At 43.3% G+C, this 12,851-nt stretch overlaps 1 protein-coding gene across 2 annotated transcripts; it reads right to left on the bottom strand.

Moving 5' to 3' along the window:
- Positions 1-94: 94 nt before the first annotated feature.
- On the bottom strand, positions 95-12,667 carry nubp2 (nucleotide binding protein 2 (MinD homolog, E. coli)). Of its 2 annotated transcripts, none has more exons than XM_083635710.1 (7): positions 12,599-12,667; positions 12,010-12,128; positions 9,252-9,450; positions 8,068-8,225; positions 5,945-6,055; positions 4,547-4,616; positions 95-1,313 (listed from the first exon to the last, which is right to left on the bottom strand). In XM_083635710.1, exons 1-7 carry the CDS (start codon positions 12,612-12,614, stop codon positions 1,177-1,179), a joined length of 810 nt encoding a protein of 269 aa, XP_083491836.1. In that variant the 5' UTR covers positions 12,615-12,667; the 3' UTR covers positions 95-1,176. The 2 variants fall into 2 exon arrangements, with proteins under 2 accessions (XP_083491836.1, XP_083491837.1); XM_083635711.1 differs by lacking the exon at positions 12,599-12,667 and adding an exon at positions 12,266-12,305.
- Positions 12,668-12,851: the final 184 nt, after the last annotated feature.

The following is a 12,851-nucleotide window of genomic DNA, read 5'->3' as shown; positions in this document are numbered from 1 at the left end:
TTTTCTCCATCTGTGGCCGTACTCCATCTCCTCCACATCCCAACCATGAAAAACCTGCATGGAGTTCAGTGTTTTGCTGTCGGATATGAAGCTGAAGAGCCAGGCCTCTTTTCAGAAGATTTAATCCAGATCAAAAGCACCTTACATGCTTCTTTATTTCTGACATCCAATTCTGTTCCACTGCAAAATGAAAAAGTATAATGAAATGCCACGGAACTATACAAACATGGTATTGGTTGCAGCAGAGACAGACTGATAATACAGTAGTATCTAGGATGATAATGCAATTCACATTGGGCCTAGTTTTTCAAGACTGGTCAAATTTGATCTGGAGTACCTTTTCTGAAAATGGGAGTGCTGTTGACGCATTGACTTAAGCGCCAATCTAAAACCCTGTATTATTCTGCTGTAGTGTCCAGTCCACATGAATGTTTTCACAATCAAATTAAAGGTGATTCCAACTTAGATTTGCCTTGCTTCCCAACACAGAAAAACATTTTCAGCATTGCAAATTTAGCTCGAACAAATTGTCAGTATTGTAAATACAATGTGATTTAGAATTCAAACAGACTGCTTTGAGATTATGTTGTATGCTGCTCTGCTGTATTCAGTCTTCCTTTTTTCTCAGCGAGGTGAAAATGCTGTTCACACGGACACCTTTTCTGTTATCAAAGACATCTGCAGAACTTTTAGCTGTACATCCAAGGCCTGGCTACAAATACTCATTTTGAATAATCACATCGACTATAAGAAGAATTTTAGAGGTGGTGTCATTTTTATCTTACATACCTGGTAAGTTTAGCTATCCATAAGGACAAATGCATACAGAGTGCCATTAGAAATGCTGCATTCAGGGTCTGGAGAGGGCACTTTTTACAGAGAGGAAATCCGTGGCAATCTTTTGGAGTAGCCTATAGCTTATAATCAGCAACTCAATTCACATTCTCAGCCAGAATATGATGGCTGGTCAAACAGCAGTGTATTAAGCATGATTTTTTCAGTTTACCCATGATTTTTTCAGTTTAAAATGTGTGTGTGTGTGTGGGGGGGGGGGGGGGGGGGGGGACATAATCTAGGTTTTGGAATGTGGAGGGGGACATGTCCCCAGTGGAGAATTTGCCCCTGGTGTCAAGTACAAGTGTCAGTGTTCGACAATTGTGAATAAAAATACATGGATCAGTCTGTCAGGCTGGTGAGCAGAGTCTGACAAATGCTGCTGATGGCACTGAAGGTGGCGCTGTCGGGAAACGCCTGCATGAAGTCGTGACCCTCTTCTATACTGGTGGTGAGCAGCGGATCCAAGGGCACCGAACCTGAGATAAAGAAGACAGACACAATACTGACAAGTTCAACTTGACCTCTACTACCCCATTGAGCAGCACTATAGTTCCCTTTATATCACAACTGATGTGTTGTTGAGAAATGATTCACAGCTGTCTGCTCTTTTATGAAAGTAGCACACAAGTCGTCAGTGATCATTAGTGACGATCCAATGGGTGACCTGCAGTGAGGCACTGACTTGCAGTATCAAATACAGCAAGACCCTTCCTACTAGACTGCTAGCACACAGTCCAGTGACAGTCTAGACCGGAGGCCAAGGAGCCCTTACCAGATAGAAAATATACCGGGGACCCCCTCATTCTGATTTGTGATTTTGGACTAAGTTCAATTGTTTCCACGCTAACGTGCTTGACTTTTAAATTGATCGGTTTGTTAGATTAAAATGTAATCCATGAACCATTTTAGATTTAAAGCATAACATATTTTCGTTGAACTATGAAGCTTTTGCACACAAAAAAAAGGTTTTATTTTTATTTTCCTGAAAACTTTCCACGGGCCCCCTTGCAAAGTGCCACAGACCCCTGGGGGTCCCCGGACCCCAATTTGAGAACCAATGGTCTAGACTGCTATAGCACACAGTCCAGGGACAGTCTAGACTGCTATAGGGTCTAGACTAGGGCTGTGATCTGTCCAGTGTTGGGCAAGTTACTTTAAATTAGTAACGTAGTTACAGTTACTAGTTACTGCTCTGAAAAGTAACATGTTACTTTAAGTTACTCGTTACTTTCCAGGTAACTAGTTACTAGGAAAGTTACTTTTGAGTTACTTTTTTTTAAACTCTCAATTCTCTTATTAATGCACACACATTATTTTGGGGTTGCTGTAGCACAGTGTGGGACAAGACAACTGTCAGATTTGACCATTGTACCCATTATCATTACGACGAAAAGTAGTGGAACAAGAAAACACAACATTTAGGCATTGAGGCATATTTATTGTTGCCTTCAAAAAGTAGCCAGTACACTTTTGGCAGTGTATAATTAACAACTGTATCAGTAGTAGTCTATAATATCCTGGCTGAACAACATAAACACTGTGGTTAGTGGTTACCCTTTAACAGTGGAGGCAAGGACAGAGCAGAGCCCCAAAGCAGCCGCTCGTCGCGGCTGCCTTTAATAGCAGTTAGAAAGTATAGAAGCGCTGCACGATTACTTCCTCGTCAGACTCCAGGTATTTTCCTCTCTATCCTCGCTGCTATAGGTCCCGCACAGAATCGTTTTACATGGAAATACTCAAGTGATTAAGGGGCTCACGCGCAAATGTCAGTGCAGTTCGACTTAAAAAAAAAGTGAAGTAACGAGTAACGAGCCTGTTTAAACCGCAATAATTGTAAGTACGTTACGTTACTGATGAAGTAATTTGTTACAGTACTCGTTACCGCAAAATGTAACTTAGTTACTGTAACGCGTTAGTCCCAACACTGGATCTGCCATCTGTCAACGATTCGATTCCACGATGCATCTCGATACAGCTCAAAGTATTGCAGCTCCAAGTATCAAATCCTCAATTTTCTGTATTATTACTGCACATGATATTTAGTATCAAGTCCCTTTTTTACTTAGAAAGTGCTTTAAAATCTGAATGTCAACAGAAATGTAAACAAACGATTCATCGCTCAACGATTCGATTCACACGTCCGCAACGCGATGCATCGATTATACGATTAATTTTGACACCCTTAGTCTAGACTGCTATAGCACACAGTCCAGTGACAGACTAGACTGCTATAGCACACAGTCCAGTGACAGACTAGACTGCTATAGCACACAGTCCAGTGACAGTCTAGAGACTGCTATAGCACACAGTCCAGTGACAGACTAGACTGCTATAGCACACAGTACAGTGACAGTCTAGAGACTGCTATAGCACACAGTCCATTGACAGACTAGACTGCTATAGCACACAGTACAGTGACAGTCTAGACTGCTATAGCACACAGTCCAGTGACAGTCTAGACTGCTATAGCACACAGTCCAATGACAGTCTAGACTGCTATAGCACACAGTCCAGTGACAGACTAGACTGCTGTAGCACACAGTCCAGTGACAGTCTAGACTGCTATAGCACACAGTCCAGTGACAGTCTAGACTGCTGTAGCACACAGTACAGTGACAGACTAGACTGCTATAGCACACAGTCCAGTGACAGTCTAGACTGCTATAGCACACAGTACAGTGACAGACTAGACTGCTGTAGCACACAGTACAGTGACAGTCTAGACTGCTGTAGCACACAGTCCAGTGACAGTCTAGACTGCTATAGCACACAGTCCAGTGACAGTCTAGACTGCTATAGCACACAGTCCAGTGACAGTCTAGACTGCTGTAGCACAGTACAGTGACAGTCTAGACTGCTGTAGCACACAGTCCAGTGACAGTCTAGACTGCTATAGCACACAGTCCAGTGACAGTCTAGACTGCTGTAGCACAGTCCAGTGACAGTCTAGACTGCTATAGCACACAGTCCAGTGACAGTCTAGACTGCTGTAGCACACAGTACAGTGACAGTCTAGACTGCTATAGCACACAGTCCAGTGACAGACTAGACTGCTATAGCACACAGTCCAGTGACAGTCTAGACTGCTATAGCACACAGTACAGTGACAGACTAGACTGCTATAGCACACAGTCCAGTGACAGTCTAGACTGCTATAGCACACAGTCCAGTGACAGACTAGACTGCTATAGCACACAGTACAGTGACAGTCTAGACTGCTATAGCACACAGTCCAGTGACAGACTAGACTGCTATAGCACACAGTCCAGTGACAGACTAGACTGCTATAGCACACAGTACAGTGACAGTCTAGACTGCTATAGCACACAGTCCAGTGACAGTCTAGACTGCTGTAGCACACAGTCCAGTGACAGACTAGACTGCTATAGCACACAGTACAGTGACAGTCTAGACTGCTATAGCACACAGTCCAGTGACAGTCTCTTGGTGGATAAAGACTGCAGCATCTTCAGTGAAAGCGGATAACCGCTGAGTCCAAGTGTTCAGTGATCTATGCGTTTGACCAAGTGATAGTGATCAATGTATCATGCCTTCTCCTGTACTGAAATCTCCACCGACCATTTCAGCAGCGAGGCTGTGATGTAAAATGCCTCCTAAATAATGACCTGTGAGTGAAGAGTGATGCACACTCATGGAGTGTTGTGACTCCTTGTGGCTGAACGCTGATATTACAACTCATTGATCTCACCGAGGAATACTGATCCTGTCAGCTTGGCCAGGTCTTCTCCTCCACCCTTAGAGAATATGTTGCTGCACTCCTGTAAAGGAAGGATGTTTATTCAGGGGGGGGCAACAACAATGAATGATTTCGGGTTTCCATCCACCTGTTTTGATGCGAAATTTCAATTCGCGCATAAAAAAACTGAGTGGAAACGCTGCCTAATTCGCAAAAACCTCCAAATATCGCAAAAAAGTTTTCACGCTTGAGGGAGGCGGAAAAGTCGGGTGTATCGATAAAAGAAAAATGCGAAACGTGTGGTGGAAACAGTTTAAGCGATATTCCGTTGTATCTCCATTCAAAAACAACACAGTTTGCCTTGATCACTGCAAAACATGACATGCCGTGTGTAGCCTCCACACAATAGGGCTACACACGGTAAATAATGGTACGCGCAGCACAATACCCGCCGTGGTAAACAGAAGAAGACTGGGATATTAACTTTAAGGTGACTCACTTCTAGACTTGAGAAATTGTATTCACTTACTATCTGCTCCGTGGATTAGGCTACCATTTTACAATTTCGGAGCCGAAATTGTAACATAGCAACGTTGGTCCACAAACGTTGCTATTTTACAATTTTATTTGGAGATCGGGTTGGGATTATAACGTTAGTTTGCCGAGTCGCACCTGGTAATCCAGAAATGGCGTTATGGTACCTTTGTCTACTTGTAGATCATCAAGAAACTTTAAATTAATAACGTTAGATGTGTTTAACAGAGCTGTAGCCTATATCGGGTCTAGCAGCTGATCAGCAGCTCAGACAGCCTCAAACACGAGGTGATTCACAGCTCTATAATTCGCAAAATAGCAGTGGATGGAAACGCGCATTGTTTTGCATTTTATTTTGCCGACTTTCTGAAAATTCGATTAAAAGGTGCGATACATTTGGATGGAAACCCAGTGTCTAAGGAAATACCTGACAGATTAAAAGAAAGAAACTAAGGTACTTAATTTGCAGATGAGATAAATGGCCTTTACTATTCCCACAAGCCTCTCATACATAGATGTATTAAGTCTGTACTTACAACTTAATTGGGAAACATTTGTATTCCATGTTTGAATTGTCCAAACTAGAGTGTTTATTTGTTTATTAAAAAGGATCCCCATTAGCCGATGCCTAGGCGTCAGCTAGTCTTCCTGGAGTCCAGGACAGCAAGTACCTTACATGTCATACAACCAATCAAATATAATAATAATAATAATGAAAACATGTCACATAAGAGTGAAAGAAGAAGAAAATGTTTAACAGTAAATCTAGAATCAGATAGAACAATGTAGCATGGTCCTCAAGCACTCTGTTAGTGAGTGTGTGTGTGTGTGTGTGTGTGTGTGTGTGTGTGTGTGTGTGTGTGTGTATTTACTCACTGAGCAGTGTGGACACACAAAGCCGCTCATGTTTTCTATGATGCCCAGGATGCGTACGCCCGTCTTCTTACAGAAGGTGATCTCTCGCCTCACATCCCCCGTTGACACGGCCTACAACCACCAGCAAGACCCAGAAGATAACACCAGCCTTTTACAAACAGCCTACAACCACCAGCAAGACCCAGAAGATAACACCAGCCTTTTACAAACAGCCATTTGAGGGGGGTTTCTAGTCAGGGTCCAGTGCAAAATAACAACAATATAGATGACACAAGCTCTGATTCTGATAATAAATCAAATACACAAGGATAATGGTCCTGATTCTGCGTTTAATTCGAAAGTAAAAGGGCAGGCGCAAGGAGAGGATCGTAATAAAACATTGTGTTTTTTTCCCCACGCACATATTAAAAAGACTGCGTGCTGGATCCGTTATGCACACCTCTTTTGTGTAGTAAAGAAAATGACAAGTGAAATCATAAAGTGTTGCAAACGCATTTCTATCTTGTGGCTATCGATCTGATCTGAAGAAACATATCTGATCTGAACATATCTGATCTGAAGAAACATTTATATCTTGTGGTCACTGGCTATCGATCTGATCTGAAGAAACATAACGTCTCACAGACATGAGAAAGAGGAAAAAACACAGGCTGTTCATGCGCTCACATGCAGACACATTGGTGAGTTGCAATTGTTTTTATATTATGTTCATGCGATGAAAATGTGTCCTGTGTATTTGATACTGGATCCAAACGTACTATGCGTTTAATATCCATTAAGTCCTATCCTTAACCACGCCCACCCACCTCCGCAGCAATATTGTCCATTTTAAACCGCTCCACGGTGCTAAAAAGGTTGGGAACCCCTGCACCAAACAACTGAGCCACGACCCTTGTTTACCTCTTTCACCTTCCAGAGGAGGCGCTAGTGCAGCGACCAGGACACATACCCTTAATGCAGCTTCCCACCCGCAGACACGGTCAATTGTGCCTGTATGCAGCCTTGACAACCAGCTGTCTTGCTCAGCCAACATAGCTGCGACAGCACGCTCCTGTAGGTTCTCCCTCTACAACAGTGATCCTCAAGTTTTAGCTAACCTGTTCACATCTATGGTCGCAATGGCATCCCAAGTATCATCATACTATTATGGGATGCGATGCGAACAGTTGTATTATGGGATGTGCGTTTCCCAGGCAACGACACACGTTGACACGTTTTGGAACAGCGCTGCACGCTGGCACAATACTCCTAAAAGCAAAATGCTTATTGTTTTGAATGATTTGGCACCTTCTATTACTGTCAACACCAGTATTGTTGTATTGTAATAATATGCCATAAAGGTTTATTGAAATTTTGGGGAGAGCAGGGAAAAAAAAATAAAATAAAAAAAAATCTAAAAAAAATAAAATAATAATAATTGCAATTTCTTAGAGCCGCCAACTAAAGCTTCGAGAGCCGCCAGCGTCTCGCGAGCCGCGCAATGAGGAACTAGGCTCTACAACAGGGGTGCCCACACTTTTTCAGCTTGGGAGCTACTTTTAAAATGACCAAGTCAAAGTGATCTACCAAACATATTTATTTATATATATATACACTGAGTATACAGTGGAAACAGTGGAAAAACAGTAAAAAAAAAATATATATATATATTCTCCCCTCAATGCCATGCGATCGACCACACTACCTTCGCGATCGACCGGTCGATCGCGATCGACGTATTGGGCACCCCTGCTCTACAACATCCGCAAAATCCGTCCCTTTCTCACAAGAGAAGCGACTCAACTCCTGGTCCAGTCACTTATCATCTCTCGCCTGGACTACTGCAACGTGCTCCTGGCCGGCCTACCTGCCACCGACACCCGACCGCTTCAGCTCATTCAGAACGCTGCAGCCCGTCTGGTATTCAACCAACCCAACCACTGTTCCTTCAGAGGTTGTAGTTGTCATAGACTGTGTTGCATAGTTGATTGCTCTATTGCTGACAAGAATGTGTTAATGTAAGTCGCTTTGGATAAAAGCGTCTGCCAAATGACGTAATGTAATGTAATGTATGGACACCATCCATATTCATTATGATGTTATTTCTACAAAGACAATACAGTCCAGTCCAGTCGGGTGTGTACCTGCGGTGTGGTGACCAGAATGGCTCCATCCACACCACCATGTTTCTTCAAGTTCTCCAGTACGGCCAGATGCTCGTCAGACGTCCCAGGAGGCGTGTCCACCAGCAGCACATCCAGCTCGCCCCACGCCACGTCCGACACAAACTGGCCAATCATAGCTAAGGAGAGAGAACACGCAGGGACAGAGAAGACGTTAGGCAGAAGAGGAGTATAAGCATTGTCATCATTCTTCCAGGCAGGAGGTCATTAAAGATGCTGCCGGAGTGCCTGTGGCGACAGTCTTAAGTTATTAGTCCAAGATTTTCTTCAACTGAAATGGATTTTTAGTCTGCGGTGATGGATCTGCAGCTGGGCAGAAGACTCAAGAGAACTCAAGTAGGACTGGGTGACATGGACAAATTCATATCACAATAATAAAAAATAAAATTGATTTTGATAGCAATATAGCAATATCTACTAACATGCCAAATCAAATCACTTTAAGTAAAGACAATGATGTTCACATTTTAATTTACAGTAATATTAAGTATGATAAAAACATTTTCAGATCTCATTCTGTGAGAGATTTTAAGCAGGTTTTTATCATTAGTTTAGGCAGTAGTGTGTATCAGGACAACTGAATATTCTGGATTCCCACACATTTTCATGGATACAATTTGAAAGCTTTTTAATTACTTTTCAAGGATCCATAATAGAATTTCCTTTTAATGTGAGGCGGGGACTGAATCAATACCAGACATTATTACTACACTGGACAAATAGGACACACCTCTTTATATTGGATATTACTGGACACACCTATTTATATTGGATATTACTGAGCCCCTAAGGGGACATGGGCAAAAAATAAAATAAAAAATAAAATAAAATAACTTATCTGGTGCGCACAGAATAGTTTCTGGAAGGTTATCGACAGAGGATTACTGTAACAATTAATTTCATTAAACAGAACAAAATGCTATGACTTCCAAAACTTTCAAGGACTTTAGTAATTCTATTACTTTTCCAGGCCTAAAAAAGAGATTTTGAAATTCCAGACTTTTCCAGGTTCTCCATGACCGTGGGAACCCTGATTGTATCACAATTTGATTCCTTTGAAAGACAAACAACAATAGTGAATAATGACGTTGTTTTCACATGTGATGCTTTTCAGTACAGGCTGCTACACCCTGGGCGTAACATACCGCACTTCTTGGGCCCCCTCCAGATCACGGCTTCATCTGGGTCATCCAGCAGGAAGCCGATGGACATGAGGGCCAGGCTCTTCTGGGCGTCAGTGTAGACCGGCACCCAGCCCGAGTCACACTGGTGCACGTCGGTCCGCTGCACATTCAGCATGCGGGGGATACTGGGCCCGCACAGGTCAACGTCCAGGATGCCAACCTGATGGACAGAGAGAGCTGGGGTGTGAATTGGTCATAGAGAGCCACAGGGATGACGTACTTTTGTAGTCGGAACGCGGAAGTCCCGGACTTTTCATGGTTCTTCACTGTTTCTGCCTATGGGATTTTTGAATGGGTTTTTGGCGCAATGCTTCAAATAAGGTCTCTGGGCTACGCAAGTTTAATCAAACGAGAACCAGTCTTCAGCGGGATAATCTTCACACATGAGGACCACTTTCATGAGTTTTGAAGCGTAAATGCGAGCCCTAGAAGTAAAAGGCTCGTGCTAAGCTAATCCAGAACTACACACAGTGTCACATAGGCTTCCACGTCACGTCACCACTCAACCTGGAGTGTTGTTGATGCAGTGGTGTAGTCCCGGCAGAACGCGTGGGAACGGCGTTCCCATACTTCTCCAAGCAGTGTTTTGTGTGTGTCAACGTGTGTGTGTATGTGGAGCCAATAAAACGAGTGAATCTGGACAAAGTTGTCATTCGTCTATATTTAAGGTGGGCTGAATGATTCACATGGCATCAACTCGTGAGTCGTGGCTTGAAGGAAGAAGGAAACGTTCCACCTTAAATTTAAGGTGGGCTGAATGATTCACATGGTATCAACTCTGGCTTGAAGGAAGAGGGAAACACTCCACCGGTCCACCTTAACTAGCTAGTAGTGGCATTTTAAGCATCAAAATGTTTTTTTCTCTCCCAGTACATGACGAGATAACAAGTAAAGATGAAAAGGCAGCCAAACATCCTTTCATTTTTCGGACCAGTTGCGAAAAAGGTACGTTTACAATCATTTAGAAACAATGTTAAAAGCTGTTTTGGCACCAGGCAGGCACACGCCCCCTGGGCCAAATCAGCTACACACGGAAGCACACCGGTCCGGTTTCTCAGTTTCTGCACATGCGCAAGCGGTGTACATTTTACTATGGAGTGCACGTTACATTACCGAGATTTATTTTCAATTAACGCTAATCAAAAGTTAGCGTTAATCACCAGATTGCAATTTGCAACGCCAGAATTCGCCACAAAATGGTAAGTTACTTGCTAAAAATGCCAGCCGCCGTGCCAAATGATCAATTATGCAGCCTTGTGCAACTTGCGTGATGCTTGAGACTTGTTTAGCTTAGCTGTTTGTGATAACTGACTCTGTCATGGGCTACTTCTGCAGTGTCTAGAGGACACAATAAATTATGTGTGTGTGTCAGTGTAGTGTGTGTGCGTGCGGGGGGACCTGTGCGTGTGCTGGGGGAGGGGGGTGTTCCGCAAATAGGTGCGTTCCCTCACTTCTCAAGATAGCACTACACCTCTGTGTTGATGTGTGCGCTGCTGTACACTGATTACCCCGGGCTGAACCAGGTGAGGGAAAGAGAATGTCCGTGTTCATCCTTTGAAGTGATGACGTTATTGACGTATAATATCCCCGTCGACTCAACGGTGTAGTCTCATTTAGCCGTTTGCTAGCTAGCCGCCCTTTTAACGGCACGTAAAAGCTTCAAAACTCATAAAAGTGGTCCTCATGTGTGAAGATCATCCTGCTGAACACTGGTTCGCGTTTGAATAAGCTTGCGTTAACCATAGACCTTATTTGAAGCATCGCGCCAAAAACCCATTCAAAAATCCCATAGGCAAAAACAGTGAAGAACCGGGAGTGTTAGCATCGATGTTTTCCGGACTCATTCCTGCGGCTCTCTATTTCATTGCTTGTATAGATCGTGTATTTTCTACTTTCAACACTAGGTGGAGTATTGGGATACAGATGCACTTGAATAAGCTCATTCATGGGAAGAGAAAGCTAGGTGTTGCATGTAATGCGTGTTATTATGCTGTCCTATGCAGCAGAGTAGGAAATTAGCGGGGGCTCGGGGCAAAATGCCTGGAAAAAATCTAAATAAAAACAGAGTTAACTTTATGTATTTTAATGTTACTCTGTATTTGCAAAGTGCAACTTGAAAATAGCCTGCAAAGTTTCTGTACCTGCACCCCCCACCCTTTACTAGGCTTCTTATTATTTACCTCAATGACAGGCAATGCAAGCAAGCTAGCTGGCCAGCTAGTTTAACAGTTCACTAGTTTTTCAATACGCAAACCACCTGCTGAGTCAGGACTAGAAGCAAATCTATAAATGAAACAGAAATAGTCGCTGACTCTCTCCTACTCTGCCCAGGGCCTAAAAAAGCTGTCAAAGATTCTACTGTTGTGGGTTGGAGGATGGATTGGATAGCGACATGTACCCATGTATTGTCAGTCTACATGTTATTTGAAAAGTTTTTGCCAAGTACATTACATAACATGCCAGACAGACAGTGTTGTTGAGATTATAGTATTTTTTATTTTTTTTACTGTGATTGTTTATGAACTTTTAGAAATAAAAGTAGCTTGGATAAGAGTCTGTCATGCAACATAGAATGGAGCAGGCTGCATAATGAACAGGTGCACACATGAATGTGTCTTTGTGCAGACTACTTCACCACTAGTTTAGATGGAATTTCATACAGACCCCCTCGCCTCCCCTCCCACACACACACACACACACACACAGTCTCTCAGATCACCTTCTTGCCAGCATGTCTGAGAGCAAGTGCCAGTTCTGTGGTGATGGTGCTCTTGCCTACACCTCCTTTCCCTGACAGCACCAACACAACATGTCGGACCTGCGACATGCTTCCATCTTCTACCGAAAGGGGGACAAAAAAGTAGGTCAGTCATATGAGCGCCCCACACACGCGAAAGGTTATGGTATTGGTATGCTAGAAATGGCACGTAGTAGGGCATCTGAACGCAGGGTCAGGGACCGTTGCAGTCACTCACGTTTCATCAGCACAGTTCACAAGTTCAGCATTGCAAGTAGCGTCAGGTCATTTGCTTCTTTCCCTCAAATAGCTACTTAACGATATGAAATAAGTTCTGTCAGACTTGAGCAATGTTAACAGTTCTGGTGCTAGCTGTCAAGATGAATAATTTAGATTGTACCGTGGTAACTGCTAGCTAGTTAGCTATCTGGCTAACGGTTATTACACAAGCTGACATTTCTTTAAACTGCTACTTATCAGTGTGCGTGAACACAGCTCGTGATGAAAGACACGAGCTACAAACAAATACGAATCTTTCTGATTAACTTGACTGACCGTTCTTCCAACATACCATCATTTTGTTCCATGTTTTGGCTTTTGAGCTCTCTCACAGTGTAGCTCACAACTACTTCCGTATGACGTGAGGCGGCACCTAGCCAATCAAAGAGTGAGCGCTGCATACAAGTCCCACCTCTCTGCAAAAGCCACCAATATAATGTCGGTGCGTTGTTTCACAACATGCGCGCGTATCGCATCTGTAGGAAAAGCCAGAAACCGATGAAGCGTGAAACCAGAAACGGGCCAGAGGATGTAAAGTAGTCTCA

The sequence above is a fragment of the Poromitra crassiceps genome, assembly GCF_964638095.1.
Source record: "Poromitra crassiceps genome assembly, chromosome: 4".
Taxonomy (NCBI): domain Eukaryota; kingdom Metazoa; phylum Chordata; class Actinopteri; order Beryciformes; family Melamphaidae; genus Poromitra; species Poromitra crassiceps.
The sequence above is the reverse complement of the archived record's forward strand: the minus strand, read 5'-3'. Positions and strand labels throughout refer to the sequence as shown.